A 23,057-nucleotide genomic window follows, 5' to 3' on the forward strand; every position below is an offset into this window, starting at 1 on the left:
TGAGCTCTTGGGTGTCTGCAAAGCTCCTAAATATCCACAACTAAAGAATTACTGTTTAAGCGTGAAACACACATATAATGGGAATATACATCACATGGGCAAGGTGCAGGATTAGCCTCACACCAAGCTATTCCTCTTGTTGCTGTAGCACAGCGGTGACACCAAGAATCTAGAGCCCTCATCTTTCCATTCTGCAAGCAATGTGAGCACCAGAGTGCTGATTTCCTGTTGAACAAACGGGGGAGAAAGAATCTGTAATATGTATCCAGAAAAGGATTTTGATGCACTTCTTGAAGATTAGTAAGTGAACCTACCTATCGCCCTACTGTTAGTAGCAGATAAAAAGCTTGACAGAAGTCTGTCAAACAGCAACTGGTGACTATTTTTTTTGTACCTGCTGTGTGCCACCCTCAATGCAACAGATAATTTTCTTGGTTTCTGAAAAACAAAAGATATCAGGAGCACTTAGGATTTTTTTTAAACAGTCCTCCCTGCCAAGAGATGGCCTTAAAAGAAATCTGTAGTGACATACCAAAACTGTACCTTTCAGGTCAGCCACCTGAGTGAAGCAGCTGAACCAACCTATGCTGAAGCTAACATGAGTTTTTTAATTGACTTCAGCCATTTTAGGGTCAAAACTTCTGTGCACTGCAGATTACATTTGACATTTATTGTTCTCCAATGCATTTAGATAGATGCATCTGGGACTAAGCAAATTGTCAAATCTTTCTGTAAAAGTGTATAGTATTCAGTAATTTACATCAGAGTGATTATCAGCTGGAAACTTAAGATGCTTTTGCTGATTTTTATCTAATTTATCAGGACCTACTAGATAATTCTTGCTTCCAGGCAGGTGTTTATGTGGTAGAATGTAAAAGGGTTTTTTATAGCAGTAATGCTGAAATTTTTGGCATGACACATGTAAAATGAGCTAAAGTATATCTCAGCTTTGGAAGTCTTTGCAAGCAACAAACTGATTTTCAGAAAGGTAAACACTGGCAAAATTATCAAAAACAACTCCTCATATCATACTTCCTGACATGTCAGACTAAAGAAAACTGTATTAAGGCCCTATAACTAATTCTTTTTAAAAGCTTATTTTCTTTTGCGTTGAAGAAGACTATTTCAAATGATGGTTTAATTTTGAAGGAAATGAAAACCACCATGCAATAACCATTGTTTAAAACCTGTGCAGCTAAATTGCCTACCATTTTTCAAAAAAAAAGAAGAAAGGATTAATACTCGGTAGCTATTTTAAAATAACAAATTCTGTTCTGAAGTGATTTTCTAGGCAAACTGAAATTCCAAATGTAATACAGTCAAGAGACTGCATGAAGAAAATGTAGTCAGGCTATTAAATAGAATTACTTTATGATAATAACTCTACAGCAGCACATAAGAAAACATTATTTCAATCATTGTTTTGGCATGATAGAGCAAATGAATTAATACAATAAGAGAGAAAAAATCCTTTCTAATATATGAGTAAGCAACACAATCACTTGTTTAGGAAGAATATAACTATATCTTATGAAAAGTATTGCCTTCATGTAATTACAATGCATATTACAAAGCAACAGTGTAACTAAGAATTAAAAGAATCAAACATTTCACAGGATACTATATTTAAAGAAAAATTTTGAGGATTTACAGCTGCTTACCAAGCAAACTGTGTAGATCTTCAGAACACAACTTTGATATCATTCTAGACTGCAGAAAATCCAGGTACACAAGTATGTAACAGCCACTGTTTTCAATTAAATTTAAAACTTCACTAATTTTTAAAAAATCATTTAAAAGCAATATCATGCAAACATTTATTTGTCATATAATTCAATTAGAATGTGTAAAAACTTGCTGAAATTTGTCTGATCTGCATAGTTAGAGATTATAAATTAGCTTTTGGTTCACTGAATTCTATTACTTTATCAGAAGAAAGTTTGGCTATCTCTTGCTTAGTAAATCCATATTCTAGAAGTATCTCTTCTGTGTGTTCTCCTATAAACGGATCTCTTTTAAATGATGGAACAGCAGGAGTCCTTGATAGAAGCGGAGCAGGTCTAGGACTTATCTCTTCCTGATCATTTTTGATAAAAGAACTTCTTTGTTTGTTATGCTGATGTGAGGCAACTTCATCAAAAGACAAAACAGGGGTCACACAGGCATCAGTACCATCAAATATGCTGCACCACTCAGCTTGTGTCTTCTGTGCAAATATGGATGCAAATTTTTCCTTCATTTTGGGCCAGTCAGAGAAACTCAACTGACTGGGAAGTTTATCTGAATCTAGCCTGAGACCTGAAAGGAGAAAAGCAAAGTTTAACTACAGTATAGCTTAGATAAATTACCAAGTGCTGCCCACGACTAAGTATGTTCCTCAAAAAGCTAATATTTTGCAGGCAGTCCAACACAGCAGAACATATTAAAAGTCACTTCAAACTTTATTAGGATATCTGTGAGGGGGAGGGAGCAGAAGAATAAAATGTTCTATTACTTGCAATTAGTCTAAACCACAACAGCTACAACCTTTTAACTAAGTACATATAATAAACACTTATTTGTATAAACACTTCATAAGAGCAGCAGCTGCCTAGAGATAACATTTTGTCCTGAGAACACTTTCTATAATAGGTATTGTATTCTCTACCTAGCAGTAGCAACACAAAAGTCTGCCTAATGGGTCTTGCACTACAGCAATATACTTATCTCTTAAAAGCCAGTACATCTGCCAGAGCTGGACATTCAGCAGGCCACAGTGTTTGAAGTCCAACACGATCCGGTTATTTCTATGCCAATGATGAGAAGGTGGTGTGGATGGATATACCCAGGCTCGATGTGCATAAGGTAGCTCAGGACCCAGCAGCATTGCTGCTCTCCCCTCTTCAGCACACTTCCCAGGTTCCAACTCTCCACTGCTGCTCTTTTGGAAAAGTGAAACCCATAGCCCTTACACTCACTAACTGCTTAAGAACTCTGCTTCCCAGAAGATCAGTCACATGGACGACCTAGGTATGCAATATGCATACCCCTTCTGAGACACAAGAGCAGAGGGTGGACACACAGGCTTTGTACTGAAAATTCCCTGAACTAGTCAAGTCCTAGGTCCTTCCCTTAACTAAGCACCACTTTCCCTCTCATTGGGGAGTTTACATCTTCCATGTGCAGCCAGTTTCCCACCTCTGTTTCTGTTCTCAAGGATCCTGGTCTCTGCACTCCCTACCCTTCCATTCTCCTACTTCAAGGAGATACGAGAATTGTTATCACTTCTTGTAGCGTTTACCTCCAAAAGGAAGTAAGAAACAAAAAGAAAAGGCAATTAAACCACACTTTCAAAATGGAGGCAGAACAAACAGAGTCTACGATACCAAATAGAAATCAGAAGTGGTATATTGAAGGTTGTCCAAACAGTCACACCTTGAAATTCAGGAGCATGAAAATAGCAGGAAAAACTCAGAAAAAGGGGGGATAAGAAAGAAGTCAATCTGAGAAATTAGAAAGGCTACAGAACAACTATCATCATAATGTTTCATAAAAAACAAAAAATAGGGAGCTGCTTAGAAAACAACAGCTCTGTGTAAAAGGCAGAGAAAATGTGGAGCTCTGCAAACATTTAATTTTGAGCATTCTTTCTTACACATTTGGATTTCTGGCATCAGACTGATGATTTGACTTGCAACTGTTAACAGGGTTGGCTAATAGATGCCTGTTTGCAGGTAGAATTTACACCGAACTCCTCTAATCTTTGGCTGTAGATAGGCAGAAAAAACTTTCTGTATCTTCTATTTCTACAGCTTATCACTGACAGGGTTAGACATATAGCTACTGAACATACAGGAGAGAAGAAACAAAGATAACGTCCATTCTTCTGCTGTTTAAGTTCTTTCTTTCTGCTCATAATCTCTACTACATGCACTTCTTGGGGCTCATAGTCGTCCCCAAATGATTATAGTATTTAAGAATTTCACTGTTGATCACAAGATTCCTAAATAGTAGCTTTGAAAATGAATATATGCTTTGAAATCTTACTTTGGTACTGCAAAGGAGAACACAGAGAAATTGCCAACCTCCAGAATCAGAAATATAGCCTTGCAGTTGTTCATCTTTAGAAGAAAATCAACACAGTCAAAGACAGAATAAGCATTTTCACATCTTATACGCAGGAATCTCTAGTATCAGGATAAGTATTACTACAAGGTAAACTTCAGTCCTTATTGAGTTACCAAGTCATGTGCACCTTAAACCACTAAACTTACAATCTAGTCTTCATAACTGTTCATATCATTGTAAAAAAAGAAAAAAAAAAAATCAGCTGAAGATTACTCATACTGGTTGAGCATCCATAATTAAATAGAAGCTAACAATGCTTTCAAAATTAATTTGATTATTAATCTTCAAAGGATAATATTAAAGATAACAGTGCTGTATAGTTTACTTAAGAACTAGGAGGTGAGGCAAATTTACCTGTCACAATAGGTAAAGCTAAGTAACAACATACTATCTGAGATTTTGTCTCAGTGCATGAAATCTTGTTGATTGGAAACATTGTTTCATAAGTATTTATTTGCTTATTAATTATGGTTTGGGTTCTAGTAGCCAGTCCAACATGAACAGAGCTCTACCATTATCCCATTACACAATTATATTTGAAGATTGTGCCAGATGGAAAGTTGGCTGAACCTAACCATACATGCTCTAGCAAAATAGAACAATATGCAGAACCTGGAATTTAATATTACATGCTCATTTTCCATTGACCACTGAAGACTTCAACTTTAAATAGCATGAACCAACAGCATTTAAGCATTACAGCTTCTCATTTTCCAGCTTGTGCTAACCATTTGTGGTGCAGATGAACAGAATCACAGCAGGAGCGACTGAGTCAACAAGGAAACAATTACACAGCACAGAATTGTTTGGGATACCACAGGATGACAGATTTCACCCAACATAATCAAAAGCAAAGTATCTTGTACGCAGAATATCTGGTAAAGCAATCACAACTTGTTTCCAAGTTTTTTTGTTCAAATTTTCATCTAGGGATTTTTGTTTAGAAAAGCCCAGTAACCTACCCTAGTACAGCTTTGAAATAACAATTTTTGAAAAACAAAAAAGTAAGTCTCCTTATAATGATATAGCTTTAAGTCTCCTTTAAATGCTATAGTTTTATTGACTTACATCTGCATGTCATTTATTAATGCAACAAATTGAAATCTCTATTTCTACAGAATGTCTTAGATAAACTGCAGTTAATATTAGGTACCTATTTCAAGAGAGAGAAAACAGGAAGATTCATCAGATATATCAGCAAAGTTGCTTTGGTATGTTGGAAATGAACAGTTTCTTACTGCATTTCAGCCATAGTATTTAAAAAAATTATTTAGGATCCCTAGCAGAGCTTTGTTCAGGATTTTCTTGTTTTAACTTGCTGATTTTCTTTTCAAATTGTATGCTCATAGCACAGTAATTTTGAAATTATGTTGCCACAAGATGGCTGAACAGAACCATCTAGTACGGGTTCTGTACTACATCTAGTACCTAATTTTGGCCCAAACCACAGCCATAAGGTGTATGCCATTGCTCATTCTCTCTCTCTAAATATAATTCATTCTCATTCTGAGAGGGAATTGAACTTTAGAATATTCCAAGACAGTAGTGAATTTTCATTATAGTAACTACATAAACTGCTCGAAGTTACTGAAATTAAATCATTGGAGAGTGACAGTTCAGCAAAAGGTTGATCAGGCCCAGAGGACTACCACAGCATCGCTGCAAGTGCATCCATAGCAGTACTCCAAGTTTACATATTTAATTACCACAATTACAAAGGTTTTGGTGCAGCAAGAACCTGGCCTCTACAGTGTATGTACAATGTTTAAGGCTTATCATGGTAAGTAAATTCAAATAAAACTTAACCTTATGTGTCACTGAGGATGTCTAAAATGCAATGAGGAAACTGTCCACTTTGCACTTCTTAATAACAATGTTGTATTCAATTCCGTACATTAGCAGATTTTTAATACAGTACACAATACTTTACAATCACAAAATTGAGAGCCCTCTGAAAACCCTTCATAATGATGTAAATTAGGTTTTTCAAGTGCTTCCTATTTTTTTCCCTTCTTTTTAAATACAAGTCACAAAATATGACTATTAAAGTAGTATGAAAGGAGTACATGTTCAGAACTTCAGTGACTATTAGTGCTTTTCACATCAATGTAAGCTGATACTAAGCTCACCTTATGCAACCGAATTTACACCACATGATAATGCAGAATCAAACCTTTACTCTCACCTGATACACAAAATTTAATGTGTTCTGCCTGCTTCTTGTAGCCTGGCTACAGCAATACTAAGCACATACTGCTAAAAAATCAGAAGAAACCTGCAGAAGAGATTTACAGGTCAGTTGGAAGACACTCTGTCTCCTTCTGTCAAAACACTGAGACTTAACATTAGTAGCACATGTTTCTTAAATCAGATTTTTCATAAGATGCAAAGGCATTTTAGTTATTTCTTGGCTGACTTTCGTAGTAATAAAATTATTATAAGCGAAAGGATTACAGCATGTTTGTTAACAGCAAATAGTCTATAGTGAGTCCAGAATACAGCTCATAATACTACCACTACTACAGCAATTATTTACCATATCTATTTTATATAGCTTCAGTTTCTCATATAACCATTTTTAAAAAAAATTCATAAATTTGTGGTAAGCAGAAATTTAATTTTCCCTGCCAAGCATGATCTACAAAGCCAGACTACAATGCTGTATGTTCTTAAACTTAAGTTAATTTGCCTCTGCAGACCCCTTAAGAACTTTCCTTGTCATGGCATTAACTACACTCTGGTCCAGCACTGGGTTCCTAATTCTGCAGGGAAACACTGAACAGAACCAAAACCAAAAAGGAAATTAGTTTCACTTCAGCTAACCAGAATTCTGTGAGCAGTGACAAATGGTTCAGATATCATGTTCCTTCCTCAATTCTGCAATCTTTAAATCTCCAACTGTTACATCTGCAACACCCATATCCTTGTGTTCTCATTACATAGGAGTAACAGAAGTAACCTACTCTCTGAATATGGACAGAGACATAACATGGCTTTTGAATATATTTTATCTGGAAGAGCACCATATTGTTCATCAGCAGAACAGGCCAGAATTATGGGAAAAATTTATGAAATGAAATTATGGAAATTGTAACTGGAACATACCATTTTAAAACTACTTCGAAACAGGGGATTAGTGCCTGGAACAGACGACTCAGCCTAAGTCAAAGCTCCTCTGGTTTGTGAAAGAGCAATACAATTCTCACAAGCAGCTTTTTCTTCCCCATAACATTCAAAGGCTTAAATTCTGAACTGAATTTCTGCAATAGATATCCCAGAAATTCAATACTAAAAATAGAGTGAAGAAAGACCACTTATTTGAAAAGCAATATTGTGAAAAAATCTTTAGTTTGTTCTGATACTTTCAACAACACACTTTCACGAAATAACCAAAGAAAAATTATTGACTGTAAACAAGGAAAGACTGTGATACAATTAAAGGTAAAAAGCAAAATTTCCTCAGAAGACTGTAGTCTGTATGTTGGATATTTTAAATATGACAGAAACAGACTGAAGCACAGGCACAGCTGTGATTGCAGTAGTTGTCTCCTTACAGATACACCAGTTCTTTATTGCTGGAATAACCATTTTTGAAACTTAGCTGTTAAAATCAAGCCATTTCTGTGCATTGTAAGCATAAGGAATACTTTCAAACGTGAAAATAAAGCTGTCCAACGTGGGTGCCCCAATATAGGCAGATGAATTCATAGCTGCTGCTCCAACTTAATGGTGTAAATTTCTGAGAAACAAGTAAGAGGAAAACAGAGACTTTTAGCATTTTCCTCAGTAATGATTTATCTAAATAAGACAGAGACCGGTCACTGATCATGTTATATTCCCTGACCACTGGATTCATCCATCAGAGGCTTCTTTCTAGACAAGCTGGCTGGCTGGTTGGGAGGAAAAGCCTGAGCCTTGCCTTGCAGCAATGATCAATACAAGAAGGCTAGAGTGTCCAGCAAAGGTTCACGGAGAAGAAGAGTGACAAACAAGACCAGACTCCATTACAGAATTTGTTTTCTTTCTGAACAAATATAGAATCCATCCCACTCCTGTGGCTTAAAAGTAAGTGCTATTCAACTTAATCTCTAGAGAAGAATAAAATACTGCAGCTATGAATACTGCAGGCCAGTGTTTGATCACTTTAAGCCAAACATATGGGTATTTGAGTAAGCAGCTTTATTCTTTTCTTGTTTCCTTTATATTCAATACAAGCATTCTCCCTGAAGACATGTATTGGAATTCCAAATTCCCTAACTTCCAGAGCAAGGGCTTACATTTTACTTTGATACAGTTTTATATTTATTTTTGTTCCCCAACTCCATTTCTAGCAAGCAAAAAAATCTTTAGGGATTGGATGAGAATAACATTTCAAAGAACTGCAAAGTGTGGAATAATCAACTGTACTTTGTTTTTCAAGATCAAGTAGCTTAGAACTGGAGTTCGCAAACAAGTTATTCTCAGGACAATGAGGGACAAAGAACCAGCTTCTTCAGCCAAGAACATGGCTCTTCCAAACTTGACATCTGATCTGGGACAGCACATAATGCTGGACATGTCCCTGAGTCACTCCAGGAGCCTGCCTTATATGTTTCATGTATCAGCATGGACCAATTTGGATATTCTACGCAATTGCAGTGTCCTCTTTAAGCTACAAAGAGAAGCAGACATTTACAGCCACAGATGTGCAAGAACTTTGGGAGCATCACAGGTTGCAAGAGAACAAAGCCAAAGTGCACAGAACAAGATCTCTCTTTGGGATCCTGCTCACCAAAGGCATACCTCACCTTACAATCCCCTACCTTCATTTCATCGTACCATGTTCCTGAATTTCAAGAACTCCTGGAAGTGCAAGCCCTGCCACTGACTACGCTCTTGTTAGCACAACTTAGCTGATTGGGGCTGAGGTGGCAGTAACTGCCTGTGAGACGAATTGTCACAGTTTAACCCCAGCTGGCAACTAAGCACCACGCTGCTGCTCACTCACCCCCCTGCCCCCGGTAGGATGGAGGGAGAACTGGAAGCATAAAAGTGAGAAAGAAACTCGTGGGTTGAGATAAAAACAGTTTAATAATTACAAACAAATAAGAAAAATTTTAAAAAAAACATAAAGAGGGAAAAAAAATAATAACAAAGCGAGAGGAAAATAAAACCCAAGGAAGACAAGTGATGCAAATGGAAACAGTTGCACACCATCAACCAACCGATGCCCAGCCTCTCCCTGAGCAGTGGACCCCCTGCCAACCTTCCCCCAATTTTATTGCTGAGCATGATGTCATGGGGTATAGAATATCCCTTTGCTCAGTTGGGGTCAGCTGTCCCATTTGTGTCCCCTCCCAGCTTCTTGTGCACCTCCAACCTATTCACTGGTGGAGCAGTGTGAGGAACAGAAAAGTCCTTGATGGTGTGTAAGCACTGCTCAGCAATAACTAAAACATCAGTGTATTATCAACACTATTTTCAGAGCAAATCCAAAACATAGCCCCATACCAGCTACTATGAAGAAATTTAACTCTATCCCAGCCAAAACCAGTACAAGCATCCATGCTACAATTCAAGGAATTATCAGTGGGAAGAGACTGAGCAAGCATAAGGAGCTACACCACTGCCACCCTCACTCAGCAAAGTAAGCAAATTTCCTCCCTTTTACTGCATGTAAGTCAAGCACGTACAAAAGTGGTTCACATAACAGTGAGTACATCCACTTTAGATATATCCTTTGTTGGTATTCCTTCTACTCATTAAGCAAAACTAAAATTAGTTTGAGAAATGTTTATATCCTTCATATTCAGAATAATGGAAAAAGAATAAATACCAAATTCTTTTGTGAATTTTTTTGTATTTTCATAAATTCTGTACGGAAAGCATAGCAATCTACCAATGGAGCACAACAGATGAAATTATTTTTAAATTAAATAACCAGTTAGAAGCAAAGAAGACATCTGATTAAAAGCCTGAAGCACACAAACAATTCAAAGGTAAAGAGGCGCCTGCAAATCTGTTTTAACTCCACACAATTATTTTGCATGACCCATTCTTATTTCTCAAACAGATAAATTATATTTTATATTCATATTTCAAGAGTCTTCAGTCAAATGTAAAAATTATATCCATAGCTGGACACTAAAAGCACTCTGAAATGGTGAGGTGGAAATTAATTTATAAGGCTGACTTTGCTTCTAGAAAAATTCTATTCTGTCATGAAATACTATGAACTACTTCCAATGAACATTCACTTCTGAAACAATTTAAACAGCTTCTTTTAAAAAAAAAAAAATTATAGCACAAATAACTGAAATTGCTTGAAATTTTATCTGCAATACCAAACAATTAGTTCTCCTTTTTAAAGTATATTCACAATCCCTTGAAAATAGTGGTTTCCAGAAATAGTTGTTTAGTGCTCCAGTCACATCACAGACTACCATTACCATAACTCCAGAAGAAAATCTGTAATTTAAGTGTAATTTCTGAGGGTAAGGTGAAGAAGGGATGAAAAAGAGTTATCAATTGCTAGAAGAAGAAAATCAACTAAACTGCTACACTACGACCCCAGTAGTTTCAAGAAGTGTTTGGCTTTTGCAAAGAAATCAACATAACCAATGTCATGAATGAAAATCAAATATTAAAGAATTCATTCAATCATGCTTTGCTGATGTGGAACAACTGCTCAAAGCTACTTACCCTTTATTAACTGCTCATAGAATTGAGGCTCAATGGCACCAACAGCCATGAATTTTCCATCGGAGGTCTTGTAGGTTTCATAAAAAGGTGCACCGCTATCTAGCAGGTTCTCACCTCGAGGTCTGTTCCAAAGTCCCAAATTCTGTGACTTCCACAGGAAAGAACTTAGGTATGCTGCTCCTTCTACCTTGAAGATTTACAGGAAAAAGTAACAGCTTCAGTAAATTAGCTGGCATGTTACCTTAATTCTATACAAAACAAAACAGCAAAAACCTACCACTAGTTCTATCCTTTGATAAGAATTTTAATGACAAAATCTATGGTAAGTAGTTTAATTTCCTAAAATTTTCAATTACTGTTTATTTTGCATATGTGAAATCATCTAGAATTAGAGAATAAGAAGGAGCATAAATGTAATAATGCAGCTTCAGATGGATAACATACTTTCAACACACAAAGTTTCCTTGTTTAGCAAGTTTATAATCATTAGGAGCTCAAAAAGAGAATGTAAGTAACTTTAGGCAATGGGACAAGTTTCTTGACTCTAGAGAACATTAAGTATCTGACAGCCATCAAGCCTTCTAAACCTCTGGAAATCAAGATGCTATACCAGTCCTCTAAGTATCAAATTTTTATCTCAACATTAACTACTTTGAATTTACTGATTATAATAAGACTTCTATTTTTAGAAGAAAACTGGAAGGAAATCAAAGGTTAAAGCTCTCTTATACCATGGGAACTGGGAAGCTCATATCCATCACCAAGTTAGAACAAAAATTATTCTCCCACTCTCATCACTGACAGGTACATAGACATAGCAAGGTAGTCTCTAAGTGGGCAAGTATCTGATGAATACAGCACTGGAAAACATGATTAATCCTGTTCCAACTTGCTCCTTAAAATCTTGGCTATGTGGAGTACAACCAGATGAAAATTCAGTTCATTCAGCCTTTCGAGAATTATCAAGCTTGTACCAGTCTTTCGAGGCAAAAATCACATCCTACAGTTTTGCTCACCAGCAGAATGCATTTTCTTCCAAGTACATTAGAAAAACTGTAAAAGAAGATGAGGCAGTAACAGTATATGGCCAGAAACATTCTAGAGGAACAGAGAAAAACCAGAGCTGTATCATTTTAAGTATCATTTTGATTCATGCATTTTCAGCTGTGTAAAATTAACCTAATGTCATCCATAGAGAAAAGCACAGAGATTGTACCAAAATAAAAAGCTACCGAATTTTCATGTGGAAAGATCTATTAGTCTCCACCTTTCTAAGGAAGAATTTAAAACTTTGCAAAGATTTGCAAATCTTTGAAGTATGCAGTCATGAAGGCTTCTTCATTTAATGTGTATTACTTGGCCTCTTTCTCAAGTACCTGCCACAAGGACAGGAATACTTCTGTCCTACTTGTCATATGTTGAAGTCAATTAAAGTACTTTCATATGAGAAAATACTGTATACCTTAATCTACATGTTTGCAAAATGATTACAAGGATATCAAAACAGTGTTTGCTTCACTAATGATCTGATCTTGCACTGCTCATATTAACAAAATAATACACAAAAACCAGTGGAAGTAAGGATAATAATAGATGGGGATATCAGAATAAGCTCTAACTGCAAATCAGATTTTGGTGTTGAAGGAACTGCTTACAGTACCTATGTACAATGCTACTTACCCTGGAAACACTTAAAATAAAACAGCACATCTGTTTTGGACTGGTACAGAGATTTTAGAAATATCCCTGGCTGGGTAACTGGACAGTTAGCTTCTGCCTGAGGCCCACTGCAATTCAGACAAGTAAAAGGGTGTCTAACATCTGCATGAAACCTCCAAAGGCATGCTCAAATAACACCACACACACTAATGTGTGACTACTTTCAAAAAAGCGACTACTTTCTTTTAAAAGAAAGCAACTACTTTCTTTTAAAACATGAAAAGGACAACATGGGGACCTTCCACTTAAGCCTAATTGCAGAACGATTACCATAACCGTTACGGGTTTCACTTAATGGCGCCATCAAGCTAAAAGCATCAGAGGTCTCTGAAGCAGGGACAAGAATTCAGAGGCACCACCCTGCTGGGTGACCTGTCTGCTCAGCAAGTCTTCTGTCCCCTCCGGAGAGTGAAACACTTCAAACAACACAGAGAGTGAATCCATACCAACCTCATCTTTATTCCCATGACTAATGAACCTCTCTAGGTTGTGGGAGGTTTGGTTTTGAATACCTCCAGGCTGAGAAATATATGGAACCCCAGTCTTCTGTTGGACAGCTAAATGTTCTTGTCATGACACTATTATGCAAGTGATCATAACCACCACCCTCTACTGTGGCTGTCTTTTCACAAAGAGTGAGTCATGCTTGGTCAGATGCCTACCATTAGCAGAAGGCTCTGTCTCTGAATCTGGAGTGAACCTAAAGTGTGGCCCTGACTCACATGCCTCTATTCCAGGGTGGTGCCAGAGTGCATACGTACAATTGTGCCTACCGCATCACATCATGGTGTCCACTCCACATCCTACTCAGCACATGGGAACTATCAGGCTCACTGTAAGATACCTATGACACCTATGGAGTCAATGAGAAGAGACAGCAACTAACATGAATCAATTCCGACCAGGCATTTAATTCTTCTGATGTAGACAGATGAAACACAGGACCAGGTGTCTACTTTTTACGCAGTGCAACAATAACACTGGACACTGTGAGCAGGTGATACAAATCTAGCCCTTGGCCTGATCCTATCTACCCTCTTTCTCTACCAGTTTAGTTTCACTAGAGGAGTTCCTCATGTGTATACTACTGATCATAAGAATGCTCCCAAGACATTTTTCAGCTTTCAGCATAGTAGTTAGACGTAAAGATAAATAACGAATCCTTCTGTCACAAAAATTCGGATCTCAGTCTAGAATTATTAACCTCAAAGACAGGAAATAATTAGTTTTTTCAGATTACTTCAGAAAAATAGACATTGCAATAAAAGGAAAAACAAGTGCTCAGTAAAACAATCCATGAAGTAAGATGAAAACTTAATAAAAGTAAACCTGAGGACACAAAGCTGTTAAAAAAGAAATTAATTTTCCCTATTCTACTGTAATAAATTCCACCATGTGTCAGAGCCATTAACATATTCAGACTACCTAAACCTAAAACAACTGAAGCAATAGGCCTATTCAATAAAAAAGAATGTTAAAATCAAATGATGGCTGAAATGCTGCGGTATTGTGATTTTAAAAATATCTACTTCCATGAAGTCTATTGAACTGTCTTTGCTGTTGATGATGCATGTATGTTTTTCATCAACTGTCTTCCTCAAAGTGTGTTCAAGTGAAAGAAACATAACAAAATGCCAGGTAAAGTACCTCCAGTGGTACTGGACAACATTCCATCCATTTCACAGGACACCAGAAACATCAGCAGGGAATTGTAAATTCCACAATTATAATGAGACACAAAAAAATTGAGAGAGAGAAGTTTTGAGGGCTTAAAAAAAAACAAAACACAAAAAACCACAACACATTCCATTGCCAAGGAGCCACAGATATCATTAGGACATTAGCAGACTTACACTGATTCTTGCCATAACAAATTATTTTAATGACTTAAAGTATCAATAGTGAAAATAAGGTAATACTCCAAACTACAAGAAATATATTTTTAAATATTTGAAGACTTGTCACAATTCTCCACAGTTTTTGCTTCATAAATATACAGACTACTTCAATTTTCCTTTGTAGGTCATGTTTTAGACTCATATATTTTTTGTTGTATTTCTTGGACTTCCTCAAATTGGTCATTCTTTTTGGAAAGATGATTAGCCAGCATCAGAAACAGTATTTTTCTGAGGCCTTATAAATATTGAATAGATTAGAAGAATTACTTCAGAAACTTTTCTGGCTTTATTTCCCGTTTATACATCCTAATACAGTGTGTCTGTGTTTTACAACAGCATCGTATTGTTGACTCATGTTCAGCTTGTGACTACTACAAACCCTCAGGATTGTACTTTAGCTAATTGTTCTTATACTGCATTTGTGCAGCTAATTGTTTCTGCCTAAGAGAACTACAAAGCAGTGGTCTCCGTGAATTTCAGCTAATTTTTTTCAGGTCATTTCTGCAATTTGAAAAGGTCCTTTTCAATTCTAATCCAAGTGTCCAACATACTTGTAGTTCTTCCCACATGCACATCATCTGAAAATTTACTAAACACAATCGCTCATCCATTATTCAGCTTACTGGGGAAAACACTGAAAAAAAACCCAACAGACATCTGTAGAACTCCAGTTGGTAAGTTTTTCATTTTGACAATCAACTACTAATAACTATTGCTGGGGTAAAAAACATTAGACCAGTTTTGCACTGATCCCACAGAATTTTCATCTAGACCATAATGCCATGGCCTGCTTCTGAGAATGTCATGAATTTGTCAAAAACTTACTCAAGTCAAGATAGCTAACACCTCTTGCCACTCTCCTATCTTTAAGACCTCTTCAACAAAGGGATTTTTTTCAATTAATGTAATTTTCTCCAATTTATAATTAAGTCCAAATCATAGCCTTTACTGTATCACAACACCTTGAAGGCAGGTCAAATTTTAACTGCAACACTCTTTAAAAACAGAAAAAGAGACAGAGAGAGGAAAAAACACTTGCAGATAATACAGGTTTCAAGGATAAACGTAAATACGTGGTTTTCCTCTGTGTGTAAGTGGGTGGCCCTCCAGTGAAAAAATCCATGGTATTCATTCATTATTAAGCTAATTTAGCCTTTCTTTTATTTTATGGCACACTAACACAAACTGTTTGAAATTGACTTCTTGGCAATAATCCATGGCAGTGTAATTATTCAAGGGAACAGTGCTTCTAATAAGACATGACCTGTTATGTCATCATAAGCAGATGTATAATGGATAAAGCTAACACAATCCTTTATTTTATTAGGATCATAATTTTTGCTGTTATGCATTATGTTAATTGTTTATTATACACCCTATTTCCATACACAAAACTTACTCATCAAATGTACACAGCTAATATTTTGTGAAGAAGGCAGACTGGTAAAAGGAAAGATAGGGAATGGCACAGGGGGAAAGCCACTGAATGTGTCCCATGTCGTAAGGCTGTTATGGCAACAGTGATAGGTGAAAATGCTTGCACATCAAGGAATAGCCATTTCCTGAGATTACTTACTTTCCCTTTCACAAGTTCTCAGTTTTAAACCTTATGAATAGCTCAAATTTCCTCCCTTTTACAGACTTAAGAGCAAGAAAAAAACCCAAACAAGCAAACCTAAGAAACCTCACCTTCTTGAGACCAAACTTACCATACTTGCATCAATGATCTGCCCTTTGCCAGATTTGGTACGTTCATAAAGGGCTGTAACAATGCCCATTGCACACAGGACACCTCCACCAGCAAAATCAGCCAGAAGATTTGCAGGTGCATAAGGATTTTCATCTTTTCTACCCAGCTTTGACAGCACACCTGAGAGTAGAGCAAACATAGTATAAATTATAAATGTCCATTTCTACATTTCAACAATTAAAGTTTCATTCTTTTCAATCTATGCAAGTAAACAAGGGATAAAGCAAGCTTCTACCAACAGTCTTCTGTCTCTACTCGGCTGTGTCTTAGCAAATAGTTACTCTTTAATTCACAAAAGAATAGAACATATGAAATCATATTAGTGACAATGCATTTAATTAAAGAGATTAATATACGTCTCACAGATAAACCATCAATAATTTGGCTATATAGGGACAAAATTTCATTCAAAAAACCCTGTGTGCAATAATTCTATATAAGTACTTTGTACCCGCATAGAACCTCCCCCATAAGAATTCAATAGGCATTATGAACATGTCTCAAAGCAACTTTGGTAAATTGTTCTTCTTTGAATCTTTTAAAGAAAAAATGCAGATGTACAGTCTTCTGTGCACATAACCCACAAATTAATAATCATAACAAAGGATCTCACACCGACAACTGCACTTCAGTCCTATCCTCCCTCTTCAACTACCTTTGGAAAAAAAAAGGTTGCGCGTAAGAGGAACGGGTGAATAATGCAGAAAGGTTACCTCTGATTGCATGCAACATAGACACAGGGAACCTATCTTTATGCCAGCAGTTATGCCGAAATGAATGGGAACAGACCAAAGGTTAAGGCAGTTTACTTCAGACAGAGCTTTGAATCTGTTAGCATTCCTCTGCCATCCTGAACCACCTCTTTACTGTCACCTTACTCTTTCTAGTTCCCTTATGGTGATTCCCTTTGGGCAAGCAAGAAACTCTGCAGTATGATCCTCTCTCTCCTATGCCTGTAGCCTAAAGTCTGAGCCTTGCAGCATACATGGTCAAAATTTCCTGAGAACTGCATGATTCTGATACACTGTTTAGTTAGCTAATAGTCTAATGCAATTCCTAAGTGCAAGCAACTGAGTGCCCAATATAAAGACGTTTCCAAAGCCTGTGGTGCAAGCATAAAGCCCTGTCGCTGACAAAAACCTCACTTTTAAACAGCCTAAAGGTCATCACAGGCACCAAAATATTAACATTAACTTACATCTGGAGTTTCTAATGCAAGCCATTTTTTAGTTAAAGAAAACCAAAGCTCATCAGGAAAATAAAAAAATCTCATTTTTGAGGAATGATACCTCCCAAACACCTTGTCCTATTTCCTTTAAATAGGCAGAAAAACTTGACCTGTGAAATTTCAAGCAAAGTGATTTAATTTTAGGAAGATAGGACTAAACAAGGTACTACTGATTAAATCAGCTCCAGAGAAAAAAAACACTTCTTTTTGTAGACAGAAAGCACTACAATCTAAGGTAGAGATGGACTACACTGTTTCTGTACTGACTCTCCCTCCGCTAATAACAAATAAAAATACAGTAATACTTTGAAATCATCTGGACATGAAGACAAAAGTGTTTCACATGAGGCATCCTTTCCTTACTCTTTTTTACTCCCTGACAATCTTACATAATGCAAGAAGACTGAACCCGTCCCTGAAGAAACTTAATTACTCAACACGATGACTCTCCATAGCAGGTGACACCGGATCACTAAATTTGAAGTGCCTCTGCTCTGGCCCTTTGCTGTGGCTAAAATAAATGCTTTATCCAGTAGGAAGCCAAGAAGTTTTGGGGCACTTTCTCTCCTCCCTCATAGGCTCGGAGAAACAGCAGGCAGAAGCAGTGTGAACAACATGGTGGGGCCATGCATGACACACTGCTATCACCAGAGTTGGGTAATTTTGTTACTGTTTGCTACTGCATATTTGTAGAATCATGACACTTAAAACCAGCATACTGTCTGTAACACCTTAAGGAAACATAGCATTGCTACTTTATTTTAAGCCTACTCTCCTCTTGGTTGGTATCAATGGAGAGATATTTACAGCAGAAAAGCACAAGAGCTCAAATGGCTTAGGCTGCCTAGTTTTTCTTCACTCAGAAAAAGGTACTCGCACACACAAAATAATCTGCAGCCCTTTCAGAATTATAAGCATACAGATGTTCTAGGAGAGAGGCCCTGAAGAAAGACAAAAATGCATAAAAACTTCAGTCCTCTTTTCAAAGAGAAAACTTTATCCAGATAAAATAGCACATATCAAGGAAAACACTGTACAGCCCGAGAAGACATGCTGATCCAGCCTAACAGCTTACTGCTGCTGCCAAAATGAACAGCCCATCCAGTCCGTGTTTCCTCCTTTCTTGTGCTGAATTTTTATGTTTGTTGGATCCCTTAATGAACAGCTTCACCTCAATAACCTGGCAAAAAAACCATCCTTATTTCTCCTGGACAGTTTTTGACTTGTGAGGGAGCTTAGAGAGGGGTTAAGCAAGCGCCAGAGCTAACTGGAGAGAAAGAAGCAGGGAGAAGCACACAAAAAAAAAGAAGGAAACCCTCCTTTCACTGACAGAGACACTTCCAATCTGCTCAGCTGTTTCATCAGACTGCACCTCAGGTAATTCAAGCTATCTGCAAATAAGCTTTCAATAAATTCTTGAGTCTTTATTTAAGGGGGAAAAAACCCTTATTTGACAGGAAATTTTACGGCCTACCTGATAAAGCCAAATAATTGATATCATGACCAGCAGACTTAGCATATTGTCCTGACTGGCCAAATCCTGTAAGTCTAGCATAGATGAGTCTGGGATTCTCCTGCAGAAGGACCTCTGGACCGAGACCAAGTTTTTCCATGACACCTTAAAAAGACAAAGGCATGCAATACTAATTTACATTTCTTTTTAACAAGATTCAAAATGTACATGGTTCAAAGTTAAATTATACAACAACAGAACTGAACTGCAATTTGTGAAGTAATACATTCTAATTCAGTATCCATACTACAATGTGAACAGCCAGAATGTTAAAAATTACCAACATACTACATACATTTTGAATACAAGCCAATTAGTGGAAATTAAGCTTTAGTGTCCTTTCTTTTCAGCTGTTTTTCCTGTTTTACTTCCCCAAAAGACTGCCAGACAGCTTGCTGTAATCCATGTAGTGTTAAATGAGAGAGAAAGCTACCAAAGGCTTGTAAAAAAAAGAGAGAGAGAGAGAAAAAAAGCAAACTTTTATGTTTTCCACATTAAAATGATGTGGAAATGCATCCATCTTTCACTGGAATATACTTTCCTCACCGTATTAGCCTCTCAGTTCCCCATGTGTTCTTGTATCTTTTAACTGACTGATGCGAATGGACCATGGCACTATTCCATAGTGATCTGCAATAACTGCACAGAAGAAAATGTGTTCTTTTGTAATGCAGCGAATAAGGAACTTTGAGAAATCAATGAAATGTAGGTTTTATCAGCATGGGTTTACAGTAATCAAGGCTAAAATTTTGACCTTGCAGTTCTAAAATAGTGGCTTTAAAAGAAGCAAATTCAAGTAGCAAATAAAGGATAGATTTTTATTGGCTTAGTGCAGTTTGGTCAGACTATGCCACATAACCTATACTGGCGAGACACAGAGAGACATATTTTGAAGGGGAAGGGATAACATAACTTCAGTGCCTATTCCCCCCCAGAGTCTATTACTGCAACTTGTTTCACAAACTAGTCCATAATATTACTTAATCTTCAAATTCCTTAAGACCTGTTTCTACTGTATTACTTACTGGGCAGTGGCAAGTGATTAATGCCAGGGAGAAAGCAGTGAAATTTGGTAAAGAGCAAGATTTTCAAAAGTATAAGTGAGAACTGGGTGCCAACTAGCCCCGGTGTCACTAAGTCAGTGTCAGAAGGTGAATGGTACAGCGTGTTTAAAGAAACTCTCCTGCCACTTGGGCCCTCATCTTCTCATTGGTTCACACCAGCATCATGCTGCATCACAGACTTGCCTAGTTCAGTTACAGGCCCCTAAAACTTAACGTCTAGTTACAAAATTACCTGCATTTCCAGGTCAAAAAAAAAAAAAAAAAAGGCGAGTGCCTATAAAACCAAAGAAAACAGAAATTTCCATGGTAAGGAAAAAAAAATCCCATTAGAAAATAGGAAACTAGCTACAATGAAAAATGGAATTTAATGTCTTAATTTTGTTTGCACAGCTTCTGAGGAACAAAACAAAAAATTCGTAAGGTAAAAACCATCACAATCATAAAATCCTGTTCTCAGAATGAAAAGCATTATCCCTGACACAGGATAGCTAATCCTGTTTATGATGTGTGATGTTTAACTGATACAGCCCTGTATTTCTAAACTGACTGCAGAAACCCCGAAACACTTCAGCTAGCTCCTCACTGACGCATGATCATAGAATCAGAATGGTTTGGGTTGGAAGGGACCTTTGGGTTGGAAGGAAGATGACCTAAAGGTCATCTAGTCCAAGCCCCCTGCAATGAGCAGGGACATCTTCAACTAGATCAGGTTGCTCAGAGCCCCATCCAACCTGATCTTAACGATACTCTTCATAACAGAAGAGCGTCCTCAAGGAACAGCAGGGATACTGAAATAACCCATGCATGAGCATCAGATGAGTGCCTGTGTATGGTTTATGAACAAAGAGAGCATGTTATATCTGTTGTCTTCAGAGGAATCATAAGCTCCAGGACTTAGACCACCGTCTGCTGCGTCTTACCCACAGGCTAACCTTGCAAATGTGAGCTGAATTACACCAGCAGGCCTGAAATTCACTGCAGGACGGCTGCCCAAGCTCACTCTTGGCATCCTCGGCTCAGTCGCCCGTGGTGCCGTCCAGAACTATTTGCTCAGTGTCTCAGTCAGCGGGGGGAAGGCCCTGACTGATCACCTCCCGCAGCTTCTTCCCTGCGGGGTCGCACGGCTCTTGCACTTCACAAATCCCGGTCCGTCCCGCAGCATTTTTCACCCGTTCACACGAAATAAAACCCCCAGAAGCTCTTCCCTTCCCGCTGGGCACTTCAAGAGGTCACAGCCTGACAGGAGTCCCCTCAGCACCGCCACCCCATGGCCCCTCAGCTGCCACCCACCCGACCTCCCGCTCCCCCCGCACCACCTCCGCCAGGCTGCGCCTACCTCCCGCTCCCCCCGCAACCCGCCTCAGCCCTCCCCCGGCGTCTCCCGCGGCCGGCTCCGCCTCACCGTGCCGGAAAGGCTCGATGAGGACGTCCGCCTGGCAGCACAGCCGCCTCAGCACCGCCGAGCCCGCCGGTCGCTTCAGGTTGAGCGCCAAGGAGCGCTTGCCGCGGCCCTGCACGTCGGTGGCCACGGCAGAGCGGGGCGTCCGGTCCACCCGCACCACCTGGGCCCCGAAGTCGGCGAGGATCATGCCGCAGAGCGGCGCCGGCGCCAGGCCCGCCAGCTCCAGCACCCGCACCCCGCTCAGCGCCATGGCGGCCGCCGGCTGCCGAGCCCCGAGATATCGATCCTCGCCGCCGCCGCCGCCCTCACGGTCGCCCGAGCCGCGTCGGTTCCGGTGACCGGCGCAGCGCCCCAGGTTCCCAGGGGTGTCCTGGGAGGAGCGGGCGGTGCCACGCACGCCTCTCCCTTTTAACATGGCTTCACTCTCCGGGGCCCGAGGAGGCTCGCGTGGCCCCTCCCCTGTGGAAACGGCCCGTGTTTCCTCACCGGCCACCGCGGCTGCGCCCCCTGAGCCCCGTCCTACACCCAGGGTCGCCCCCTTACCCCTCCGCCTGGGGTGTTCGGTCAGGAGATGGGCCTCCTCTTGCTGCTCGGCGGGCGGGCGGACAGCGAAGAACGTGAGAATGGACTCCCAGAGCCGTCGTTGTGTTGCAGGGTGGCCAACGGCCGTGCCAGCCGTCTGCCCCGTCCCGGGGCTGCCGTGGATGGTCCGAACCCACGCGCGCCTCAGCCTCCCCGGGCCACACTCGGGGATATTGGCGGCAGAGCTGATAAAACCGGGTTTTTTTAAACTAGGTGTGCCTTTAAACTGGGCTGCCTGGTCCTGCAGCGGCTGTAGCCTCTCCTGGAGGGGCAGAGCCCGCAGCTGGGGTAGCAGCAGCTTCAGCAGGTCCTGCTGAATCCGGTCAGGACAGGCCTGGCATGGCCGCTTGCGGAAAGGATGGTGGCGGGATTTTAAATAAATACCAATTTTAACCAGTGTTTTGATGATCGCAGCTCACCGGTGCAGAGCTGTTAGCTCAGCGGTGCCACAAAGGGAAGACGAGTCACCATGGAGGCCATCGGCCCCGCAGCTTTCTGCCGGCCAGGGGTGTCGTGGAGCTTCAGCCAGAAGTGTCCCCTCCCTTCCTGACACTTCCACCATCCCCCTGACTGTACCCACTGCTGTGCTGCCACCCACAAGAAATGGCAGAGAGAAAAACGGGCCTTTTCATTCAGGTGAAGCTGGCTTGGTTTGTCTGTTACCTCCCTCCCTTAGAAACACTGTTCCACATAAAGGTTTGTTTCCACAGACATCATCATGTTACTGGGATGCTGCATTTCTGTAGATAATTTTCAGTTTCCTTTGTCCCTTCTTACCTTTGGGTCCTGGAGTTTGTGTTGAGTAGGACAGGCAATTCCTGTTGTGTCACCTTCTTTCATTTCACCTGATGCTGTTTTGTTTACCACATCCAAGTAACACCATAATCACACACTGGATAATGTCTGGATTTTGCTGTGGTTTAGCTGAGCAGCCCTTCGCACCTGCTTTTTTGTTGTCATCCACCATTACAATGGGTACTCTGTGGCTGAAACATTCAAATCAGGACCTTATTATTTTATTTCAGTTTCAGGGACTTGAGGGCAGCATTTTATAAGCATTAAATCCACTTAGAAAAATTGGATTTTAACAAACTAAGAAATAAACAGGCATGA

The 23,057-nt window shown here is 39.3% G+C and overlaps 1 protein-coding gene across 1 annotated transcript; it reads right to left on the bottom strand.

The window, feature by feature from the left end:
• Positions 1-1,352: 1,352 nt before the first annotated feature.
• On the bottom strand, positions 1,353-22,139 carry AMACR (alpha-methylacyl-CoA racemase). The gene is made up of 5 exons (XM_075020392.1): positions 21,363-22,139; positions 18,858-19,001; positions 16,115-16,275; positions 10,789-10,975; positions 1,353-2,298 (listed from the first exon to the last, which is right to left on the bottom strand). The coding sequence occupies exons 1-5, from the start codon at positions 21,775-21,777 to the stop codon at positions 1,889-1,891; spliced, it is 1,317 nt and encodes a 438-aa protein (XP_074876493.1). The 5' UTR covers positions 21,778-22,139; the 3' UTR covers positions 1,353-1,888.
• Between the last annotated feature and the right edge of the window lie 918 nt (positions 22,140-23,057).

Source organism: Buteo buteo, chromosome Z, assembly GCF_964188355.1.
Source record: "Buteo buteo chromosome Z, bButBut1.hap1.1, whole genome shotgun sequence".
Lineage (NCBI taxonomy): Eukaryota > Metazoa > Chordata > Aves > Accipitriformes > Accipitridae > Buteo > Buteo buteo.